Source organism: Chrysemys picta, chromosome 2 (assembly GCF_011386835.1).
Source record: "Chrysemys picta bellii isolate R12L10 chromosome 2, ASM1138683v2, whole genome shotgun sequence".
In the NCBI taxonomy this organism is placed as follows: domain Eukaryota; kingdom Metazoa; phylum Chordata; order Testudines; family Emydidae; genus Chrysemys; species Chrysemys picta.
In genome coordinates this window covers 29,444,101-29,469,879 of record NC_088792.1, presented here as the reverse complement: position 1 = coordinate 29,469,879, position 25,779 = coordinate 29,444,101, and the positions used below count along the sequence as shown (strand labels likewise).

General features: G+C 42.8%; 1 protein-coding gene across 3 annotated transcripts in view; it reads left to right on the top strand.

Moving 5' to 3' along the window:
- The window catches only part of CREM (cAMP responsive element modulator), a 77,311-nt gene that overhangs the window by 2,496 nt on the left and 49,036 nt on the right, over nucleotides 1-25,779 (top strand). For 2 of the 3 annotated variants that reach the window (XM_024100887.3, XM_042858701.2), the window contains exon 2: nucleotides 9,117-9,240. The exons of the other annotated variant lie outside the window; for it this stretch is intronic. In XM_024100887.3, coding sequence (XP_023956655.1) covers nucleotides 9,121-9,240 — 120 coding nt within the window. In that variant the 5' untranslated portion in view covers nucleotides 9,117-9,120. The remainder of the gene's footprint in view (nucleotides 1-9,116; nucleotides 9,241-25,779) is intronic. 3 annotated transcript variants of the gene reach the window in all.

Here is a 25,779-nt window from a genome sequence, read left to right as displayed (position 1 = left end):
CACACTGCCTGCGGGAGGGGCTTAGCAAGATCCTCTGATTAGGGTAGGAGTAACACTGCATACATGCATGCAGAGGCTGGGGGAAAGCACTTTGTGCAAGTGGCTAAGGTAAACTACAGACTCTCAAGCAATATGTGTGTGTATTACTGGGGATGCTCCTGTTTTAATATTTGGGGTGAATGGCAGAGAGTCACTGTTTTTCTTGGTAGCCTTTCTTGGCAATTCTCTGGGAAGGGATCTGGGTGGGCCCGATCCCTTTTAATTAGATTATTGCCTTGCAGGCAAGGGCAGAGAGGGTCCCTGTGGGATTGATAAGAAATAGGTCTCTTTCTGAAACTTCGAGTCATTGTCTTGGCAACAACTCTGCTGGTGTCAAGCTTTTACCCAGGCCTGAGTCCAGCTGTATCTCATGCAGCTGAACAGCTGTTCCAACCAGATCTTCACATTAAATGGTAATCTCATCTACACTGTAACTATAGATTGAGCTCCACTTTGTTCTTTGATGCAGCTATTGCATGTCTTAAAAATCACAGAAGGCCTAATATTGGATTTCTCTCACCTGTAGTATTAGGTGAGCAGATGTGTCCTGAGTGACATGTATCATCTTACCTGCCCTAATACCAGGTTTCAGAGTAGCAGCCATGTTAGTCTGAATCCGCAAAAAGAATAGGAGTACTTGTGGCACCTTAGAGATTAACAAATTTATTTGAGCATAAGCTTTTGTGGGCTACATCTGATGAAGTGGGCCGTAGCCCACGATAGCGTATGCTCATATAAATTTGTTAGTCTCTAAGGTGCCACGAGTACTCCTGTTCTTTTTGCCCTAATACCAGTGACTTTTTTTCTCTTTTTGCTAAGACTGTTACAGTCCTCAGAGAAAAGGAATAGAATGGAAAAATCTTGGAATATGGGAGAAGATGAGAAGTGGAGAGTGCTACTAATAATGGAAATTAATCAGAGAACTACTGTCTTGATATGAAATCAATAGAATGGTGCTATCAAGCAGAGAGAGCTGCAGGTGGTGCTCAGTTTGCATAACAAATGCATGTTCCGGAGCACTATTCCTGCCTAGTCCCTGCTGGTTGGCCTGAAGGAAAAAATAATGGCCTTGAAATCCATAAAAAAATGGCTTCTGAGTTTCCTATCTACAACTTTCCCTCAAACACAAGGCCCTGCGCTCTATGAATGAAGTTTACGGGGTTGGTAGCCAAGAAGAAGAAAACCCTTAAAATGTGTAACATCCATCTGACATTTGAAAGATTTGCAGAGGCAGAAAAATGATGCACCCAGTGAGACCTCAGTGGAAGTGCTGAATCACACAGCTTGTCTGCCTTTTATTTAGTAGCAGTTTCTTTACTACTTACGCAACCTTTGTTGAGAATTTATGCATTCGGATATTTTATATTATAACAGTATATTGGAATAAAATATTTATTGTACAATGGCTCTGTGTATTTAATGGAGGCATCTGATGCTTCAGGTCATACTGAATTCTGGAGCACTTTGATTACTGGTTATGCAGCTAAATCTCATCAACAAATATTAAAGATTAATTTTTTACTATAAGGATTTCAAAATTAAAAACAGCATGCAATTATTTGCCTCAAAAGTATTTTATAGGGCTAAGCTTTTTTTAAAAAAAATCAGTCTCCCTTCAGTGGGAACGAAAAAGTTTTAAAATAAAGGTTCATATCTCTAAATTTGAGTGGCATCTGCCTATCTTGGGTCACATGATTGGAGCACTGCGCAGATACAAAATTTGTATCCGCATCCAATCCACGATCCACAAATATGGTCTGTGGCTACAAAGCGGATATGTGCAGATTTGCAGGGCTCTAGATATAAAATTTGGATCTGCATCTGTCAGGGTTCTTCCCCCTCCCCCACCTGAACTCTGGGGTACAGATGTGGGGACCCACATGAAAGATCCCCGAAGCTTATATTTTACCAGCGTATGTTAAAACTTCTCTAAAGCACTAATTTCTTAGACTGATATTACTGCCACCAACATGTGATTTACACAAAATATTCAGGGAAGGATCACTTGGAATCCCTATCTCCCTAAAATATCCCCCCAAACCCCTTCACCCCCTTTCCTGGGGAGGCTTGAGAATAAACTATCAACCAGTTGCCTTAGCAATGTGAGCACAGACCAGACCCTTTGTCTTCAGGACACCGAAATCAATCAGGTTCTTAAAAGAAGAACTTTATAAAGAAATAAGTAAAAGAATCACACCTGCAAAATCAGGATGGAAGGTAACTTTATAGGGTACTAAAAAGATTTAAAACACAGAGGATTTCCCTCTGGTCTCAGCTTCACTGTTACAAAAACAGGAATGAAACTACCCCTGTAGCATAGGAAAATTCACAAGCCAAAACAAAAGATAACCTAATGCATTTCCTTGCCCCACTCACAGTTTCTGTGGTTTTAGATGGCTTATTCCAGGTATATTTTCAGGAGATATTGTACCTGCTTGGCTTCTCTCTCCATCCGGAGAGGGAACAACAAAAGAATAACAAACAAATCCTTCCCCCTGTCAATTTTGAAAGTGTTTTCTTTTCTCATTGGTCCTTCTGGCCAGGTGCCAACTAGGTTATTTGAACTGCTTAACCCTTTACAGGGAAGGCAATCCAGTACAGTTGCCAAGGATACATAAAGGTTGCTACCCTTCCCCTTATATTTATGACAGCATCTATCCACAAACATGGTCTGCCGATGTCCGTATCCGTGGATGTGGATATCCGCGGATATCTGCAGATTTGCAGGGCTCTATACATGATCAGCTTTCCTTTCTAGCAAGGGCTATTTCTACTTTGCTTTTATCCAGTTAATGTTGCTTCTGTGGATCATAAGGCAAATGGTTTCTGGTGGAATGAATTTTTTAGCTGTGAAGTTTATTTTGAGAGGAGGGGTAGAAGAGGGTTACTTCTGCCTCTCTTTTTTCTCTTCTACAGGTCTGACATCTGTACCTAGTTCTGATACAAAGCCGGTGCCAAACATCCATCCCACAAGCTGAACTAAACTTTGAAAACACTATATTAAAGAAACCGATACATAAAATAAATAAATCACAATGCAATATAATTTAATATGTTTTCAAACAGTAAAAGCATTTCCTTAGAGGATTTCAGATTTCCTGACATTCTGAGAAAGTTAAGTACTGCAAATTTAACAGTAAAGATACAGATAAACACATTTCCTAATGCAGAGTGTACCTATTACTCAAACTGCAAAATCTCAATACTGGATACACAATAAACAATGTCACAATAAGTTATTACAATGTCATTAGTGAGACAGAGAAAATAGGCATATATGTTTCCAGCCCTGTGATTTTTCCTCATCATCTCCAGGCAAAAAACCACATACATTTGCCTTACATTAAATTACAGAATATATTTTCAACCATAATTCATGGAAGTGCAGTCATGTAACTTGCGTGTATTAAGATAAAAATCCTGCCTAATTAATATCAATGTATTGCCTCGTAACTTTTGAAAGGTAGTAAGCAACCCAGAGGAAAAATGTAACAATCCTATTAATATTTAATATCAAAATAAATCTCATGATATGTAGCTGATTTGTAATTAAACCATGTTTATATAAAATAAAGCAATTTTTGAGTTTAGAGTTAAGTCCATATACAAGGCCTATAAAGTTATAATGGTTTGAAAGTTCAATCTTCCTTAAAAAACAAACAAACAGAATCTGTTTATTGTTCCTGATTTTCCAGACCACGTGATCTCTGTCATCAAAATCAGTTAAGATCCTTGCTGGCTATATAAAGCTAAAACTTAGTTCCATTACTCATGGATCCTTTAACGCTTTTACAAAGACCTTTGGACTTTTCATGAAATAAGGGGCATAAAGCAACAGAGGGTCCTGTGGCACCTTTGAGACTAACAGAAGTACTGGGAGCATAAGCTTTCGTGGGTAAGAACCTCACTTCTTCAGATGCAAGCGCATCTGTTAGTCTCAAAGGTGCCACAGGACCCTCTGTTGCTTTTTACAGATTCAGACTAACACGGCTACCCCTCTGATAAGGGGCATAAACTGGATGTTATTTTTATTACTGCAGTACTTAGGAGCCCTAGTCATGGACCAGAACCCCACTGTTCTTTGTGCTGCACAAACACAGAAGAAGATAGTCCCTGCCCGAAAGAGCTATATAGAGCAGGGGTGGGCAAACTTTTTGGCCCGAGGCCCACATCTGGGTGGGGAAATTGAATGCAGGGCTATGAATATAGGGCTGGGGCAGGGGGTCAGGTTGCAGGAGGCAGTGCGGGGTGTGGAAGGAGGTGTGGTGTGCAGGAAGGGGCTCAAGGCAAAGGGTTGAGGTGGAGGAGTGGTGCGGAGTGTACAAGGGGGCTCAGGGCAGGGGGTTGGGGGCTCAAGGCAAGGGGCTGGGGTGCAGGAAGAGGGTGGGGTATGGCAGGGGGCTCAGGGCAGGGGGTTGGGGTGCAGGAGGGGTTTGGGGTGCGGGCTCTGGCCCAGCACTGCTTACCTGGGGTGGCAGCGGCACTCAGCGGGGCTAAGACAGCCCTGGCCCTGTGCCACACCCTTCCTGCCCTGGCCCTGTGCCACACCACTCCCGGAAGTGGCTGGCACCACATCCCTGCGGCTCCTGGGGGAGGGGGGGCAGAGGGCTCTGTGCTGCCCTCACCTGCGGGTACCTCCCCAAAAGCTCCCATTGGCCTTGGTTACCTGTTTCCGGCCAATGGGAGCTGCAGGGGGCAGTGCCTGCAGGCGAGGGCAGCGCCTGCAGGCGAGGGCAGCATGCAGAGCCCTCTGCCCCCCGCCCCTTCAAGGGCTGCAGGGATGTGCCGGCCGCTTCCGGAAGTGGCGCGGGGCCCATGGCATCACGGGGGTGGCAATCCCGCGGGCTGTAGTTTGCACACCCCTGATGTAGAGCCTTGTTTTGAAACTTAGGAGCAATGGATCTGTCAATACATTTCCTTTGTCATCGGTGGTTTGCCTCTAATCAAAACTCTGCTTAAATTATAGGAAGAAAAAGTCTTCTATTTTGGTAGTCTCTGGACTAAATTAATAACTGTCTGTTTCATGGGTGCTTCATATTGAGAACAGTTTTAATAGTCTTTTGGAAAAACATATCACCTGCCTTGCTATTTTCAGATATGCCAACCAAAATAGGTCCTTTGTCTTGCACTATGCTTTATATTATGCAGCTGTTATACTGCAACTTTGTTTTTAGTCAGTCCTTTTATACAAGTTTATGTCAAGAGGACTAGTACACCTAAAATGGCTACTTACCTTTTTTAAGCTTTGTCTTTTACAGGCCCAAAGTTTTAGGTTTCATTTGACCTTCATACTTGGAGAAGGCAATTTCTGTGCTCAGTTTAGCATTTTGTTCAACAAGTGCATGCGTTTACACACTGTTGACATTTAAATTAATTTCCCCTTGAAAATAACAATAATGGCTTGTCCAGAAGTAATGTTTTAGGAGAACAGTGGTATTAACAAATCTCAGGAATACCTGAAAAGAGACAATATAAAAAAATCTAGTGCTATTTGGCTGTGCTGAAGATTAAAAATAGTAAATCATCTGTCTAATTAAAATCCAGAGTATATTCAGCTGTATCTTTGGAGAATACATTTGAATAGATTCCCATGCTTAGGTGTGGCTAAAGTGTATTTTAATTGTGTTCTGCATCTGAGATTTGTATTCTAATTTCCCATGAGTTTTACCTAAAATCTAGAGCATAATAAAAATACAGTCTTCTTTCTTGTCATATTTTGAAAGGCTGCAGATATCCTAGAGATACTTTTTTAATTTTTTAGTTGTCTTCATTATTTACATCAGTACAGTTTAACTGTGCATACATCTAATAACAGACACGTGAACTGAAATTAGTTAAGTATTTAGCTGTCTATACTACATGAAAGAGTTGCCCATAGAAAGATCAGGAAGGATCACAGGGGTGTCAAAAACAAATAGAATAATACAGCTTTTCTGTAGGAGGAGGGCCTTCAGCAATCCATAAGGGATTAAGCCCCTATCTGGGAAATAAAAAATACTGTCAAGATTAGAAAACTAGATAGGCATTTTCCTCAAACACGTTATTGCTTTTGTTTCATGATACTTAGTGCAACAGGCAATGACATTCAGCAGCTAATTGAGACTGTCTTTTCACCAAAGCGAGAAAAGTGCTACATTTCTAACTAATGGATGTATGGGTCCAGACTTCATATAAATCAAGCCTAAAGCAATAAAGTAGTAAAATTGGAAACATGTCAGTTTCTACAGCATGATAGATGATCCTTGCCAAGAGAAGCCAATGGAACATTTTCCGTGGGACGGAGGTAAAATTAGTAATTTTGAATTAAACCCTATCTCTGTGTGACAGACAATCTTGGATATGAAATATGAAGGTATGATTTTGGGTAAAATAATCAGGATCCTACTCTTAATTCCAGAAGAAAGGTTTAGTGACTATGTTGGTAATGCAGACTAATTACATTATTGATCCTGGTATTTAAGCTGTTTTGATCTATGGGGACATCCTTTTGGATATACATATTAAACAACTAGTATCCTCACAGGTGAGTCTTGGGTCATAGTGAAATTTCTGGGAGAAAGACTATTTCTTCTCAGATCGTTGCCTATTACTATACTGGGTATGTGCATAAGAAGTACAGTAATTCAGCAAGATACTCTTTTCACTTACATGTGCTGTAGGAAGAAGTGGCTGGATACAGTAGGAGATCTTCAGAGTAGCTGATGAGTCAATCCAGAATTGCCCCATTTAAAGTTATACACTCTCCTCTGATTAAGTCCTTGGTGCATACTGAGCACCAGTGCTCTCAACAGCCTGAGATTTTGACTGCACTATTATTTTAGCATTATATCCAGGGGAAAGGAACTCATGAGAAGAAATAGGAATGCAGGAGGTACCATCTGTGTATATATTAAATACTGTATTATTATGGATTGAATTAGAACTGCTGTTGATGTACTAAATTTTTTTCTAACAAACTACACAAAAGATAGACTACTCTAATACATTCCTCATGGTGTATACACTGACACCATTTGGAAACAAGCTAGTTTAAGAGGAACTTTATTTTAAGAGTGTATGAATGCTAGCACTCTGTGAGCTGCAGTAGCTTCCTGAGAATTTTCTGATAGAATTCAAGATGGCAATTTTAACCATTAAAGCCATAAATCACTCAAGACCTAGTTACTAAGAGACATACTGGAACCTGAGATCTGCACAGGGGCTTGAAATGGAAGGAGGCAGGGCATTTTTGTGTATCCACTATCTAGTCAAGATGGTATTCTTAGAGATACAAAAATTACCTGTAATTCTGCTTCTCTGATGATATCGTTTAACTTGATTCCTTCTCAACCATAGTGGGAGACAAACATTTTGATGACTTATTTTGGACATAAATTATGTGTAGTGTTTAAGGAGCTCTTTGTTTCTCACTCAAAGAAATAACATTCCAGAGAGCACTGAGATACCAGGAGTTGGCCTGTGCATTAAAAATATGTATGTGTACTTCAGAGGCCTCAAAACCATTGAAACAGGGAGTTCCTGCTTGTCTCACATGATAGCAGAAGACCCCAGAATAGGAACCCTGTCATATTATAACGTCAGAAAAATTAAAACAACAAATAGGTGATTTTCCCTTCCTTGTCTGGTCTTTTCCTGCATTTCCTGTAATATTTGGTATGCGTTTGAACAAGATCTCTCTTTTAATGTCACACTTCTCCTTGAGCCTGCAGTGAAGGCTGTATACTCTTTATGACATTGGTTTGTTGCTATGGTGATGATTGTGACATCACAACTTCAACATCATAACTTCACTGCAGTGTTCAGTAGGAGAGAAAGTGAGCAGAGGAAAACCAAGCTCTTGTTTTAAACACTCCCACCATCCATTATGAGCAAGTGTGTCAAGAAATATCATGGAAAAACAACCGTAAGGTAATTATGTTTTTGTGTAGTCGATATATTTGAAAGTTTTCTCCACTAACCGAGTCTTTCAGTTTATAAATTTCAGTTAATGGATGTAATTTTCCCAAGCTTAGGTTTAAGATTTACAGGATAAAAAAATCACAAGAGAGTTGCTGATACCAATGTAAAAATCAAGTGTTAAACATCTATCATTTGGTTCAAAACAAAATCAGTTCCGTGTCCTGAATATGAAATCTTCATGTTTGGAATTACTGTTAGCAAAAGTGACAAAAGTATATAATAAAATTATATTTTGTCTAAAGGAGGATGATATTTCTATTTAGTGGGACAGAACAGTAGGATTTACGTACAATATTTCTATCAAAACTTTTCAGATGTTTCAATATTTTAATAATTTCCTACTCTGGTATATCTCTCCAGTGACTAATTTATACAGATAAGAATAGAAGGAAGTTTTGCTTTCATCACAAAACAAAAGAAAAACAATCCAGACATGGTAATCCAGAATAAATATTCACTTGTTAGGTATGATCTTATGGTTCTGATTGTGTCCATTGCAGGATACACAATATTATGACTGTCTAACCTAGTTGAATAAAGAAAAGATAAAAATTTCTAACCAATTCTTCCTAGACATCTAATTGTCACTTCCTAAAGTGACTATACTATACTGCATCTACAGGTCTTCTTTTGTAGACCTGACTGAATAAATAGTTACCAGATATTTCTCCCTCAGCATTCCTCAGAATGGTCCTCTTCTTTTTCCCAGTTAACTCTTCTCATCTTCAGTTTCTCCTTGTTTTAATGTTCCTTCCACTCCCCTACCCCAACATAGAAGGGCTGGATAGGTATCTTCCTGGAATCAGCATTGCAAGCTAGTATCTGGACATAATGGGTTGCTAGAGAATGAGGCTTTGATTTCCTTACTCAGTGCTGGGAGTATTGCTTACACACTGCATCTAGTCCTTGCTAGCCAAGAGAGTGAGCTTGATTCCTAATTTACAGGTCATGCATGGCAACACACTGTGATGCTAGGATACTGTTGGGTTGCTCTTTTGTCAAATATTTTAAAGAACTGAAATTGGGAGTTGAGGAGAAAAATAATTTAATAGAGTTGAAATAAATATCCCTTCTTCAGGTCTGAATTCATTTCCTTGCACTATATTATTTATTTTTAGACAAATGACCACGGAAATGGTTGAATCGCAACAGGATGGAAGTGCAACAGATTCTGTGGCAGAGAGCGATGCTGTTTGCATACAAAATCAGCCAGGCCAAAGTCAGATTTCCCCCATAGCTCAGGTAATTTGACATACAGGAAACTAAGAAAAACAAATAAAAATGATCATTTAGAATTGTTACTTGCATTTGGATGAACATGATACTTTTCTACAGTTCATCATTAAATCCCCCTGCTCTGTATCAATCTTTTGTTCTTAGAGTAGTGATTTCATATTAAAAACAATAAAGATATAGTCCCAAATGATGACTGCTGTGTTATGGACATGGCAGAATAAGGGCCACAGATAATACAGCACATTATTGTAAGTCATTCACAGAAGTAACACTTCAAGAGTTTCTCAGGATGGCACTGTAATGGAAGCCAGTAGACTGTCTTTCCATGTTCTTGGAACTACTGCTATACAGTAGTTATCTGATAATAGTGTCCTATTAAATTGAGGCAGCTACAGGATTAGAGTGAGGAGATGAATTTCATGTATCCTAGAATTTGGAGATGCTTGATGCAGCAATTTATGATAATGGGTGAAGCTAATTTTTGTCTCCCCCCACCCTAGTACTCTTGTTTACTCAAAATGAGTCCAATTCTTCAGGCAAAACTTCTTAGAATCATTGCTTATATTTCCTTCCTATGCACATGATGGCACTTTCTGGATTTTTTTACATTTTTTTTTAGATATTCTCTGGGAAAGTATTTTGCTGGTTAATAGAATAGAGGTGACAATTAAAAAATTCAAACTTTAGTTTGATATATTAGGTAAGCTCCATAAAGGCTTCAGTTTTTTTAAACTTATCCATGATCTGTATTAAAAGGAAATTGCTACTAATATTCCAGTATGCTTGTCAATATTTATATCCTGATCCTTTGGAATACTACAGTACTTCAGTGCCATTCAACTCCTATGGCTTTCCATCACACGTTTATTTTTAATCCAGACAGTGCTTCGGAGATGCATATTTTATCCAAATACAGTTTATTGGCATAACCCCAGTGTGAGCAGGATGCATTCCTGTTTTAGTCTTTGGCTCCCTGTGGACTGTGCCAACTGCTCTGCCATAGTACTTACTCAAGTGACCTGTCCTTTCTTTGTGCTCATCAGGTTAGTGGTTGTGATATTGTGAAAGGACTCAGCTTGGCAGCACCCAGAAGGGTGATTTGTCGGTTTCTCCACAGAACTTGTGTATCAGCTGCACTCCAAACTTCTCCATATTGCCCATGCAGTTTACACACACACCATATGCACCCATTCATCCCTGTTCTCTTCAACCTTGACTTGAAAAGTCAAGTATAAAGGTTAGAAGGTAGTTCTTTCTGAAAGCTCATCCAATTTTTGGCCTTCTCTACTTTAACTAATAAAGGTCCTATTTGTGGTAGTGATTTCTGTGACATGTACACCTGTGAATTAAAAACTGAATTGAGACTACCCACTAAATATAGGGCATTGTATTGGGGTGGTGGCTGTGCTCATAATGGCTCCTGCTGGCTGAATGTGGCACTATAGGTTCTTCCTATTTCCCCTAAGAATGCCACACAGTCCAAAAGAATGAAAAACAAAGTTCCCCTGTTATGGTTCTACTTTATTAAATTGAAATATATTTGAAATAGAAAGTCTCTCCCATTGAGTTTGGGGTTTGTACAGCCCTCCTCTGTGGGGCCTGTGGTTCTCGGGGTCCAGTTCAGTCTCTACCTTAATTTGCTGCAGAACTCACCTGCAGCCACTTTTGTCCAGCCAGCTGCAGCCCCCCAGGCTCCTGGCATTATTCTCTTTCCCTTTTCATTGTTATCATCCCTTCTCGTCCTTCTCCTCCTGCTGCTGAGGAGCTACTCTCTGAGAACACACCATCCGGATTCCTTGCTCTGGTGAGCTCTCTACTCTTCGCAGGCACTTCCTGTTTTCTAGAGCCCAACTGTAGTGCTAGTAATGTGCCTTTATGAGGCACATTAGCTAAACAACTGGCAATAAATCACCTAAGGATTTAATTGGATCCAGGTGGGTATAAGTTGGTTCATTTTCTGTTACAGCAGCTTGTCTCAGGTAGGTGGGTCCCTGATTCCCTCTTAAAGGATTAGTCCCGTGACAGGCACCTCATAGGCATCAATTTGTAATTACTTTTGGCCATTGCCAGCCAGTGAAAGTTGCCAGATCCCTAGACATGAATTTGGGTGAAATCCTGGCTATGGAAACTAGGCTAACATAGTTTCTCTCCTACTTCCAGTTCTTTCTGGGTACTAGCTTGTCTGTATTTTCCCTGAGCCTTATTTAGATCCAGGGAAGTTATGCCCCATACTTTAAGTGTCCACTGGGTCTCAATTTATTATCTATATATCTCCAAATCTATCCACATCTATTCTTCTTTGGGGGTCATATGCAAATGAGATCAGGGATCTGTCCATCACAGTTCAGAATTTGCCTCCAATATGACTGTGTTTCAGAATTGCTGTGACCTGACAGATGCTCGGCCACCAGGAGATATAATATGCCTTCAGATGATCTTCATCTTAACATTTTGCAAGGCTGCTGCTTGAGGCTCTATGTGGGATTTAAACCTTTTTTCCCCATTCAAATGAAGCCTGATTTGGGAGAATGAGGTTGCAATCCTGTCATGGAACTATCCTCCAGCACACCCCCTTGTGGCTTCTCACCTCTCTGCTGGTATATCGCACTCAGCACTTCCTGGGTTCTTTCAATCAATTACCCAGACTAGATTTGTTCAAAACATGTAGCCCCTTTCTGGTTTATTAAGTGCTTATTAAGTCTACACAGTGTAATTCACTCAGTCATCCCAGTTCACACGCACTTTTGGTCTCTATAAGAATCCTTGTAATCTTTCTTGCTCCTTCTGGGAGCTGGGGTAGTACTCTAAGGGTATGTCTACACTGGCAGAGTTACAGCACCTGCAGTTACAGTGCCGCTCAGAGAGCGCTGAAGGGAAACAAACCGCTGTTGTGTGTTCAAACTGTCAGCTTCCTGCACAATAGCATGTTCACATGTGGCACTTGCAGAGATATTCGGAGCGGTGCACTCTGGGCAGCTATCCCACAGAGCATCTCTTCCTCTTCAGCCACTAAGAGTTGTAGGAAGGTGGAGGGGGTCATGGGGCATCCTGGGTCCTGTCTCAATGCCCCGTGATGCATTGCTTTTCATTCCAGCAATCCCTGTGCTTCCATTTGCATTTGGCGCCATCTTTCAACGGTTTGTGTACTGCACACCCTGCCTGCAGGAATGGATCCCGAACTGTTGACCAGTACACTGCTCGCTCTGACCAACACATCACGCGTGGCAGTGGAGTTATTCCTTAAACTACAAAGGCAAGAGGAGTGTGACATTGATTTTGCCATGTGTACTAGCTACAACATGAGATTGCTTTTGGCATTCATGGAGGTGCTGACCGCAGTGGAACGCCACTTTGGGGCTTGGAAAACAAGTCGTGGGATCACATCATGATGCACGTCTGGGATGACGAGCAGTGGCTGCAGAACTTTCGCATGAAGAAAGCCACATTCATGGGACTGTGTGATGAGCTCGCCCCAACCCTGTGGTGCAAGGACATGAGAATGAGAGCTGCCCTGCCGTTGGAGAAGCACGTGGTGATTGCACTGTGGAAGCTGGCTACTCCAGACTGCTACTGATGAGTCGGTAACCAGTTTGGAGTGGGAAAGTTGACTGTTGGACTCTTGTTGATGGAAGTGTGCAGGGCCATTAATCGCATCCTGCTCTGAAAGACCATGACTCTGGACAACATGCGTGACATTGTAGATGGCTTTGCTGTGGAGGGGCGATAGATGGCACACATATTCCAAATCTGGCACCAGATCACCTAACCACCGAGTTTATTAGTCACAAGGAATTTTTCTCAATGGTTCTCCAGGTGCTTGTGAATCACCGTGGGCATTTCACAGATATTAACGCAGGCTGGTCCTGAAAGGTGCACAACACATGCATCTTTTGAAACACTGGCCTGTTCAGGAAGCTGCAATCAGGGACTTTTTTCCCGGACCAGAAGATCACCGTAGGGGAAGTCAAAATGCCCATTGTGATCCTGAGAGATCCCACCTACCCCTTAATACCGTGGCTTATGAAGCCATACACGGGGTAACTTGGCAGAAGCAAGGAGCAGTTCAACAACAGGATGAGCAAGTGCAGAATGAATGTTGAGTGTGCTTTTGGATGTTTAAGGGCCCGCTGGTGCTTCCTGTATGGGAAGCTGGACCTGGCCGATGACAGTATTCCTATGCTTATAGCTGCATGCTGTATGCTCCATAATATTGTGAAGGGAAGGGTGAAAGCTTCACTCAGGGCTGGACCACAGAGGCTCGGTGTCTGGAGACTGAGTTTGAGCAGCCAAAGACCAGGGCTGTTAGAGGGGTGCAGCACGGGGCCATAAGGATCAGGGATGCCTTGAGGCAGCAATTTGAAGCTGAAAACCACTAATATTTGTTGCTATGCTCGGGAGTACAGTGCTTGTAATGCTAGGAGATGATTGGTGCAGACAATGCAATATGTGGGTTTAACATAATTGTATGTTGCTTTGCAGGGCTCTTTTTGCTTTCAATTAATAGAATAAAAATTGCTTTCAAACCAACAGTTTTTTTTTATTAAAAAATAACTACTGGAGGAGAGAGTCAAACAAAAAAAATCAGCAATGAGGGGGATGGGGGAAGGGAAGGTCCCAGGAGGAGGTGGGGTCCCGGGACGGCTAAAGATTTGTGTATGTCCAGGGATCATATCCAACCTTCTCCTTTGGAGTACAATGCAGTGGGTACTGTACTTCAGCAGGGCCAAACTGTTGAGGGATGGGTGTTGAGTGCAGTGGGTAGTGGGAGACCACAGTGCTGGACTGTGAGGAGGGAGGAATGGGATGCTGCGGGTAGAGACTGAAGTCAGGAGGTTGATAAGAGTGTGTTGGCAATGTCTGGGGGGAACATGGGAAAGAGTTTTGCGACAGTGGCTGCAGGGGAGGGCGGGCGCAGAGCTGCTCGGTTTGCAGAGCTAGTATCGCCTGGAGCGTGCCTGCTTGGAACTCCATAACCTTTAAGAGCCACTCTGTGGCTTCATTCTGGCGTGCCGCATTCTCCTTTCGATCCCTCTTCTCGCTGTTCCACCACTCCTTCAATACCTGTTTCTCAGCGGTTGAGTTCATCATAACATCACGCAGAAAGTTGTCCTTAGTTCTTCTTGGCCGCTTTCTAATTCTGCGCAGCTGTTCAGCCGCTGATAACAAAGAGGGAGGCTGGGCTCCCAAGGTCATCTCTATGAAGTTTAAATGCAACATTGTACAGAAGCAGTATTGTTTGCAACACAGAGAACAGTGATTCAGTAATTTAAAACACAGCCACTACTTACACACCTATCACTAACTGGCTGACCCCAGGCAAGCACACATGAGCTACAAGACCCCCAAAATGGTGAGTAGCTGCAGGGGCAGGATAAATCACTCTTCCTGGACCCTGCTGTACACTGGACACATGGCTCTTGGGGAGAGCCAGCACTTTAGCAGGAGCCTGATAGTCATTCCTGTCCCCACACTTTCCACAGGATGTGATCATTATGGAAGATATCTCGCTGCTGAGGGTGAGCAGGGAATCAAGGGAGGGTCTTCTCCAAGACTGCTGCTTCCGCCCTGGCTCCTATGTGGCTTGCCTGTGTGAAGCAATGGTCCCCCCTCCCCACCCACCCGTGACAGCACAGTGGTGCAGGAAAGTTACCGTTAATGGGGCAAGAAACAAAGCAGCTCTGTCGAAGAACCTGCAGCAGCGGATTGCCCAATATCTCCACGAGAGTTTCCTGGAGATCTCTGAAGGAGATTCCTGTGACGTGAGGGAGTCAATCAGTAGCCTGTTCCGATGCTCAGACTAGGCATGTGGTGGGAGACAAGCCTGCTTTCTACAACCCTCCTGCCCCCAACAACTCGTTTCAGCGATTCCCAAAATCAAATCCTCTTACCAGGGGCCTCCTCTCCTGTTTGTGCTTCACCAACATCTGACAGCTGTGACTGGCTAGCCTCCTCCGGGGTAGAAAAGAGCACCTGGCTGCATGCATCTCTGACCTCCAAGTCATCCTCTGCCTCTGGGTCCCCCTCCACATCTTCGTCCAAGATTTCCCCTTCCTGGCTTGGTCCAATCTCGACTGGCATGCGAGCCACCAAAGTATCCACAGTGGTCTTCGCAGTGGAGGTGGGGTCGCCGCCAAGTATTGTGTCCAGCTCTATGTGGAACTGGCAGCTCGTGGGCACACCACCAGAGCAGCGGTTTGCCTCACGCGCCTTGTGATGGGCATTCTGCAGCTCCTTCACTTTGACCCTGCACTGCAATGTGTCCCGGTCAGGGCCCCTTTCTCTCATGCATTGTGAAATCTGTTAGTAGGTATCATAATTTCTACAGCTGGAGCGCAGCGGGGACTGGACAGCCTCCTCTCCCCAAATGATGAGGTCCAGCAGCTTGGCATTGCTCCAAGTGGGGGATCACCTAGTGCGTGGAGCAAGCATTGCCACCTGGAAAGATGCGCTGAGACCACTGCACGCATCACCGAGCAAACAGGAAGGGGACTTTCAAAATTCCAAAGTACTGGTAATTTACGGAGTGGGGATGATGGTTGGTCACCTGAGGGCAGGGCAGTAGAGTTCAAACTGATGACCAGAAAGGCAAGAACACCTCCCGGAGGCTAATCGCAGTGTTGTAATCGACCATGGTGTCTATACTGGCAACGCACCATAGTAGCCCTGGCGCAGGAAGCTGTACACCTCTCGAGGTGTTTTTTTTAAAGCGCTGCGCACTAAGTGGCTTGGCAGCGTGTACACCTTGGGAGTTACAGTGCAGAAAGCTGCTTTACTGCGCAGAAACTTGCCCATGTAGACATGGCCTAAGGTTATGTCTACAGTACAAGCCAGGAGTGTGATTCTCCTGCTTGGGTACACTCTCACTGAGCTAGTATGAGTATCAAAATCAGTGTAGCTGAGGTACCACAGGTAGCGGCAGCAGAGTATGTACCCACCAGTTTCAGGTGGGTTTCTGCTCAGCAAGCTCAGCCAAGCCTCTGTTACCATGGCTATGCTGCTGTGTATACTCATGCTAGTTTGAGGAGAGCTAGCACAAGTAGGTGTACACGAGCAGGGGAATCGCACCCCTAGCTTGTAGGGTAGAGGTAGCCTAAACTGTAACCCTCTTTTAAGACAGAAGTCCCTATATCTCCTCCCCAAAGTTGGATTGAAACGTAGGCAGTCCTTCTGTTTCTCCTTAAGTCAGGAGTCTCCAGTTCTCCTCCCTGGAGCTGGGTTGTAATTTAGGCCTGCTATAGAACCTTAGCCAGTTTCTCCTTCAGCTGGCCTCTTTCCCCCAATTACTCCTCAGACTTGGAGGCCTCAGTAGGCAGCCTTCTACTGCTGGTGTCTACCCTGCTCAGGGGGTGGAGGTAGCATATGTGCCAGTCCGCTTCTCCCAGCTCATCCCCAGTAGGTTGCCTCACCCACTCTGCAAGTTCACTAGTCCTGGACCCTTAAAGAAACAGTAACTGACTTTCTCCCACGTCCTGCTTATTGCCAGGACTTCTTCCTCTCCAGCAGTACCTCTTATTTCCTAGATCCTTGCATACACCAAAACCTCTCAAAATATTAAAGGACCATGCCATATAACAGGGTGGTGGGCTGACCCTTTGGCACCACTGCCCTTAAAGTGCAGACTAACCTATCACAAGTCCCTTCTAATACTCTCTGGACCTGGTATCCAGAGCTGTTGCTCATTTTAGCAGTTTTGAAGTTCTTATTCACCTAGAACATCTGTGCCCACCTTTTTTGGGGTGGTACTGCTTGCCAAACTTCTACAAATGAAAATATGTGGACTACCTCAACATGACAGAAGTTATATTCCCACAACTATAATTCTTAGGCAAGATCTACACTATAAACTTACATCAGTATAATTATATCGCTCAGGGATGTGAAAAATCCACTCCTCTAAACAACGCAGTTATACTGACCTAAGCCACTATGTAGACATCATCAGAGGGGTAGCCGTGTTAGTCTGAATCTGTAAAAAGCAACAGAGGGTCCTGTGGCACCTTTAAGACTAACAGAAGTATTGGGAGCATAAGCTTTCGTGGGTAAGAACCTCACTTCTTCAGATGCAAGTAATGGAAATTTCCAGAGGCAGGTATAAATCAGTGTGGAGATAACGAGGTTAGTTCAATCAGGGAGGGTGAGGTGCTCTGCCTCTGGAAATTTCCATTACTTGCATCTGAAGAAGTGAGGTTCTTACCCATGAAAGCTTATGCTCCCAATACTTCTGTTAGTCTTAAAGGTACCACCGGACCCTCTGTTGCTTTATGTAGACAGCAGTATGTCCACGAGAGGGCTTCTCCTGTCCATGTAGCTACAGCTTCTCACATAGGCGGATTAACTACGCTGATGGAAGAAGCTGCTGCAGCATTTTAAGTGTAGATCTGCTCTTAGATAGTGTTACCTCTGCATATTCACATTCCTCTCTTGCTTTCTTTACTTCTTTAGAGTTTGGGTTAAGAATTCCTGCATTAGTGGAAAGAACTGAAGGGTGGCTGAAACCATTTCCCCTTTTATACTTTTGAAACCCTGTGTGAAGCAGTGTGAATAAAAAGAGCAAGTATCTCCAGTGAACACTACTCTCTATGTGATCCTGGAATGTGCAACGTAAACACCTAGATACTACACATGTAAATAGTCAGAGGGAGCCAAATTAAAGAACTACAGCTACTGATATTTTCTCTTTTTCATTTAATATACCTTGCAGGAATGGAAAAGAGTAACAGAGGATATGAAAAACAGCAGGTTGCATCTCATAGGTGTCCATTAGGCTGAAGCAGCTCTTATGGTCTTTTCTGTACATTTCCACTTCAGTATCTAGACACAAGTAAATTTCCAGTGCAAAGAGGATTGTTACATTTACAATGAGTGAAAAACTATTCTAGCCAGTATTTCCAGTATGTTTTTCTTTTTTGATTCCCACTTTACCAATGTACCTTTATCAAAGGGAGACTGATCTTGTTATTAGGTCAACAGAACTAAAACGCTAGATTATAAAATAACTGAACTCGTAAAGGAAAAACACTCTTTAAAATATATAATTTTCAAAAAGATCTCACTGGTGCTGGAAAAGACGTAATCTTGCAGGTGTGAATTGACAGTTAGCAAGCCATGTTTGAGAAGTGCAACTTCCTCATGTTACAAGCTGTTGCTCATTTTTGATTAAATCCTGTCTCAGTTCATGCAAGATCTTAAATTACTTGTGTCTGAAGATGAGATGATGGCCAAACATGCCCTACGAGTTGGCATACAATGCCCATTATAACGCAACCATTACCATTCAATAGTTCTCTTGGCTGAAGTGCACCACATTGCTGTATGAAGCCCAGACCACAGTAGGTCACTTTCTATGTGAAAAGATGTGTTAGTGAAGAAAGAGATGACAGCTTAAAAAAAGTTGAAGACTTTTGGACAACTTTCCAGACATCTTTAGCTACTTTAAATGCCTTCAGTTAAGAGGGTACTACTCCCTTTGGATTCTAGAGGCAGAGCTCTTCCTTGACTTCCAACAGACTGAAGTCTGCCCATAGACACTCCTCTTTCAGGCAGAAGTTTAAACATTTTCATCAGTGGTCTGCCCCATCTCAGTGGTAAGATTGCCTGTTGCATTGAGCGCCAGGCAGAAAGTTTGATGTGATAGTCAACAGCCTTCAACTATTCAGTTTTAGATTTGTACCCTTTCCTCTTCCTCTCTATTTTCAGAGATCCCTCTCATGAGAAGATATTAAGGGAAGAAGTTATCTTCCTTCTCTAAAAAGAGGATATAGAAGTGGTCCTTTAGTAGTAAAAAGGAGAACATGTTCCTCTCCTATTATTTCTTGCTACGGAAAGAAAAGGGGTTGTGTTGACAGCATCTCTTATACCTGATCATCCATCCATTTTATGAGAAGTACCTCTGGTTTTGTGTAGGAAAAGGCCACTACCATTATGGTATCCTACCCTTTGATCTTTCTATATCACTGAATATTTTCACTGCTGAGTCTTCATTCCTCAGACAACACAAGTATCGTTGTTTCCCTGTATTTAGACTGTTGACTGATAAGAGTACCATGAGCCCAGGGAGTGTTCTTGTTTCTAAGGAAAGCATACCGATAGTTCCAACCCTTGAGGTTTTGCCTAAGCAACGAAGCACCTGTTTTTATCTTGGCATAAAAGATGGGATTATTCCGAGCCCTGAGTTTTCCATACCATTTGCGAGATGGTATCCTCTGGGATCCCAGCCTCTGAAACGTGTACTGTTCTTCCTGAAGATGTTAGGCTTAATAGCTTCATGCACCCATGTGACCCCACTTACTAGGGCTACATCTGAGGCCTCCACAGAAGAAAGAGTCCACTGAAGAAGAAATCCTGCAGGGTGAACTTTTTACCACTTAAACTTTTCTAGACAGGATTCCTGCCCAATGAAGACAAGTGGTCTGTACTTTTTGATACCCTCATTTTGAGCCCCACATATTCAGACCCCAGCCAGCTAGTCATCACTACAGTTGTCTCTTCAGGGGTAAGTGTTGCTGCTTTTTCTTTGCTGAACAGCACTTGCTTTGTTCGTTCATTCTCTCTTCTGAATGTATCCCCAGTAGATAAAGAATCTTCTCAGGAAAGTGCATGTATTCGGTGTAGGGGTGCTCCTGATGGTTTTAAGACTCCTGTGTTCCTTCAGGCAGTAATTTCAAACTTCCAAAGATTGAACTGGAAAATAAATAAGCAGCACTTACTTGCCTCTCCCTTTCACCCCCTATTTTCCTCCCTCAGGTGGCTCAGTTCAAGTTCTATGCTTTAACTAGGAGTAATGGCAAGAAATTAAGAAGTATACAATCTAGGATGAATATCAGGATAAACTTCCTAGCATTGAGCACTATTAGCCTGTGGAATAGTATCTCAAGAGAAATGCTGGAAATTCTATCACTTGGGACATCTGACAGATAAACTAAACAAAGCTCTGACTAATTTTGCACTTTCCCTTGGTAAAGATTTTTTGTAATTATCTGTGTCACAGTTCAGGGCAATTACACCTGTATTTCTCCTCCATGGTTCACCCAGGGCCTGCACTCTAGGCTCCTGGCTCTTCAGCTGTCACCTCTCTTGGGCAGAGACCCACATTTCTCTCCCTCCTGACCATTGCATTTTGAGGCTGCACAGTTCCCTGCCCACACTGTGATATTTCCAGGAAGCCAGAGTACCTACACAAACCAATGTCTGTGCTTTGCTTTTTCTCCGAAGGCTATGAATAACTAATTGCCAGCAATTACAAGTTACCCCACAGTTCTTAATAAGCAATCACATTTATTCTTAAGTGAAAGCATTACAGAGAAAACATATTAAAAATGACAAAAGTACCTACAAACATGCTAATAAGCTTACCAGAGATCATCCCCCTACTTCACCAAGGGCTCTGGTAGGAGTCGGCCCTTTAAACCAAGATCACAAGTTCATAACAGCCTTAGCTTAGAACTAACACACCCATGGATAAATTAGTTTTTCCTTTATATAGCTTGAGCCCTTGATCTTGAGACTCCAGGAACAGGTAATCGGCAGATAATGGTCCTCTCCCCAGGGCATATCTTCAAAAGGCTAGGTTTTTGCATAAGCAGAGGTGGGGAATTTGCATTCACCTCCCTGTAGAGGTTCCCCAGGCAAACTTGTTACTGTTTGTCCCAAAAGTCCACTCTTGTCTGGCACATTATTCAATGCCTCCTTTGAAGTTCATAACTCTTCCCAGGGTTCACATCGCATCTCCCTGCTGGAGAGATTACATACAATCCTGGCCCACAATAATACATAACCTTTGCATTTGATACAATGGGCTGCAAAGATACTTAAACTTCATTCATTAAGGTTTTTGAAGGATGTTGCAGGTAATTGTCAGATCTGTCACAATCAGCACCAGATGATTAAAACCACACTAGAGATACACCTTAGTTAGATGTTTCAATAAAAATTATCAACTGTGAAATAGTGAGAAATTTTGGTATATAATTTGACATGGAAATTTATAGTTAAAGCAGTTTACACCTTGTTGTTTTCTGCAGACTCAGGAAGAGAGCACAGAATCAATTCACATTTGGAAAGTTTTCTTTTCAGCCATAAAGGCTAAAACATATGATCTGATCTTCAGACGTGTTGAGTACTCACAACTCCAGCTGAAGTCAGTGAGAGCTGTAGGTGCTCAGCCCTTCTGAAAAAAAATAGGTATCTTACAAAAAAAAAAAAAGAAGCTTAAATTCTGCAAAAATTTGTTTGGGCATCAAATAATCTGCAGCAGGAGGAGACAGAGAGCTGTGAGCAGCCAGAGTGCCGCCCTGGCAAATCTTTGCAGATCAACATGCATTTTAGCTGTCTGGCCACCAGGGGCACACTGTTGTAGCTGCATACTGTTTTTGCTCAGCCAGACATTTTTTCTTGACTATGAAGTTGTTCTAGCGAGTTGTTCCTGTGAAGCAAAGCACTATAATAGACGCTGCTCATTGTCTCTTGTCTGGGCTGTTTTCCACCGCAACCAGCTAGAACAAGAGTTGGCTGCCATCTTCAGGACCTCGTTTCCCTAACTGCTTCTATCCAGCTTTACATTTTCAGATCAACTTCTCCCAGCTCTTCCTCCTGCAGAGCCACAGCCTGGTTCTGTAGCACGGCCTACTTCTGGGAAGGAGCACATAGTATTAGCATTCCAGTGGTCCCCTTTTTTATGTGTCTCCTGACTTAAGATGAGGAGGACTTGGTTAACAAATTTCCCTATCTGGGAGACTTCTATGCTCCAGAGTTTGAAGGTGAGCCACTGTCTTACACTGAAAGTTTAAAGACATTGCTAGTACACTCACTTCCTTGGGAGGTAAGCTCCCTAGGCTGGAGTATCAAATGAATATTTTTGTAGGTATATTGAATGGAAAATGTTGGCATTCTCATTCCATAAGGAATTCAAAGACATAATATTTCAGTATGTTCACATACTGATGGATCTGTGGCTCTCACTGGGGTTGCTTCTCTCAGGTATTTTGTCTCTGGAGGAATTAAATAAAGAAAAAGCAACTGAATGGAACGTTGCTTTCCCTGACTTCGAAATCATCTCTCTACACTAGCTTTCTGGCTGCTAACCAATATTACTGACAAGAGAGGGATCACTGGGAGGTTTTCACCTTCCTCTGCATCATGAGGCACACGTCACTTGCTGGTTTAAACTAGAGTAAATGGCGGATTCTCTGTAATGTGAAGTCTTTAAATCATGATTTGAGGACTTTAGTAATTCAACCAGAGGTATTACAGGAGTGAGGGGGTGAGGTTCTGTGGCTTGTTATGTGCAGGAGGCCAGATTAGATGTTCAGAATGGTCCCTTCTGGCCTTGAAGTCTATGAGTCTATGATTTAGCTCTTCTCAAGGCATGAGACATTTCTTGAATGGCATTTAAGATTGCTTCTCACCCATTCCTTCTTTTCTGTTCTGTCCAGTCAGATGTTTATTGAACTTGCTTCTGATTAACTAAATCAGGAGCATGAGATTTTAAATGAGTTACGCAATAATAAAAAGTTTGCAGCTTTCTCTGTGCTATCTCTTTGATTGAGTATGCCTAGCAACATGGTCAAATGATCTGACTACTGTGAGGAGATGCAATATCTGGCTTTTGGCTGGAATTCAGACTTTACAGCTAAATGCAGCTTTGCTTTATAAAGGGGGACAAGATGTTAAATAAGGTGGTAAGAGTGTCAAGATGGGTGAGGTTGTATCTTTTATTGGACGAAATTCTGCTGGTGAGAGAGACAAGATTTCGAGCTTACACAGAGTTCTTCTTCAGTCATCTTCAAGACCTGAAGAAGAGTTCTGTGTAAACTTGAAAGCTTGTCTCTCTCACCAGCAGAATTTGGTCCAATAAAAGATACTACCTTACCCACTTTGTCTCTCTAATATCCTGGGACCACCACAGCTACAACAACACTGCTTGCAACAGTGTTAAGAGTGTGACAGATATTGCAATCCCATGCAATATCTTTAAGGACCATATTCTATTAAGTTTGTGTATCACTGTGGCTAGGGATTGCATGCAACTCCACTGGGGAGGATTCCCACACTTCTCCAGGAACCAAAAACAGTGGGAGGTGATTAAGGCAAATCACTCAGATTGTAACCGCTCCCAAGAGTTACCAACACCTGGGGAGGCTCCCATATACTGGTTCAAACTGGATTGTCCAGAGACCATAAAACAGTGGTGGGCAACCTGCTGCCCATCAGAGTAATCCGCTGGTGGGCCGTGAGACAGTTTGTTTACATTGACTGTCTGCAGGCACGGCCGCCCGCAGCTCCCAGTGGCCGCAGTTTGCTGTTCCTGGCCAATGGGAGCTGCAGGAAACGGCAGCCAGCACGTCTCTGTGGACCATGCTGCTTCCCGCAGATCCCATTTCCCAGAAACGGTGAACTGTGGCCACTGGGAGCTGTGGGCAGCTGTGCCTGTGGATGGTCAATGTAAACAAACTGTCTCGCGACCCACCAGCGGATTACCCTGACCAGCCACAGGCTGCCCACCACTGCCATGAGACAAAGAAATGACTTTTGGATAAAAGTCTGGATTAACCCTGACTCAGGCCTTCTTTCTGATTCAGAAAATGGACAGGGCCTTCTGTCCAAGGGCAACTCCAACCCTTGCAGAAGGGTTCGAAAGACTTTGGTCTAGTAGCATGGGTGACCCCTGGGATATTTAGTGTGTATTTAAATCTGTTTATTGTTTTTATTATGTTTTCTCTCTAATGCTTTTATTTTAAGAATAAATGTGCTTGCATAGAAAGAGCTGTGTGATAACTTGTAACTACTGACAATACGCTGTTCACAGACCTTGGAGACAAAGCAAAGCTGCTGGCCTTTAGGCAAATTGGCTTGCTGGGGATATCACAGTGTAAGTCAGGGAGTTGTTTAGCCTTACAACCCCCTGATCAGAAGGAAGTTGGACAAGGATTCCTGCCCAAAGACGTGATGGCTGGAGACCTGAGACCTCACTGGGAACTTTTGGAGTGAACTATGGAGGAGGGAATACAGGTGTAGTTACCCTGAAACTGTGACAAAGATAACTACTTATCTTTTCTCCAATCATTGTGTTTCTCAAATGTCTGCCCTTGGAGACTAATGAATCCTGTTGGTCTGTAGGAATATAAAGAATAATGGTAACCAGCCACTGGGCCAGTGTATTAAAAGCCTACTGGACCGTTATACTTTTTTTACTTTGACTATTGAAGCATTGCCATTTAGGTATCCCCCTTCCTCTGCATCCTCACAGAGAGGACCTATGACAAATACATCAATAAGAAAGGAGGCTGATGAGCTAGTAGCAGGTTTTTTCCCAGTCGATTGTAACATAGATTTGTTATATATACCTCATGCCATTTCTGTGGTGAAAGTAAAAAAGTTTTTTTTTTCCTAAACCACAGGATCTACAAAGTCTAGACCAGTGAACAGTAAGCAGCCTGTTGGATCCATATTAATGCCACTTAGAAACAGAATCAAGCATTTCTGTCTTTTAAGAGTTTATCTAATTGCTGTTAAAATCAATTGGATCTCTGGCAGTCTGTCTGAAACGACGGAGATAATGTCAAACAAGAGATTTCTGCAGTGGCTATGTTTCATCCAGCTCTGCTGATGGAACTTCAGGATGTTCTGAATAAGCTTAGTTTAGCCACCTGTGAAATGGGCCTTTACATGTCATGGCTAGTAACAAGTGGGGAGAGCACAGGCCCACTGTGATGGGTTTGGGCCCTTTGGGGTATCACTTGATGTGCTGGAGTTTAACTGAGCCTCCTCTGCTTGATCAGCCTGTTCTACCAGCCTAGGTGCCCTTTTCCTGGCCTTGCTGGGTTAGGCTCACAAGCTTCTTCCAGCCAAGTACACAGGCAGGGCCACACCCAGGTGCACAGAGAGACAGAGATCCGCTCTGCAAAGATTCAGCCTTAGGGGCTCTCCCCAACACTCTAGTGTACTCTAGTACAAACCCAAAGGTTTTAAGAAATTCGCCCTCTCCCTCAATGTGGAGGGAGATATGCACCACTTCTTGCCCCCCCAGTTAGAAATTACATAAACTGGGTTATGTTACTATAAATAAGCAATACGTTTATTAACTACAAAAGGTGAATTTTAAGTGAATATAAGAGATAACAGACAGAACAAAGCAGATTACTGAGCAAATAAACCAAAGTACGCAAGCTAAGCTCAATACACTTAAGAAACAGGTTACAAAATGTAATTTCTTACCCTAAATGTTATTTTAGGCAGGTTGAAAAGTTTCTGCAGTTCAGATTTCCAGTTATATTTCTTTTCAGACTGGACTCCTGTCTCAGTCTGGACTCCCTCCCCTCCCCCCGCCTTCCCTTCAGGTGGCTTTAGCAGTCTTCCTTCTTGGGCAGACAGGCCATGGAGAGGAGGAGCCTCGTTTGCCTTCCTCCCCACCCTTAAATAGGATTTACATAAGGCGGGAATCCTTTGTTTCCCAAACCTGATCCCCCTCCCTTCCAGTGGAAAGTTACAAGAAGTCCTATGTAATGTTTAGTATCAGGTGACAAGATCACCTGACTCTGTAGTATCACA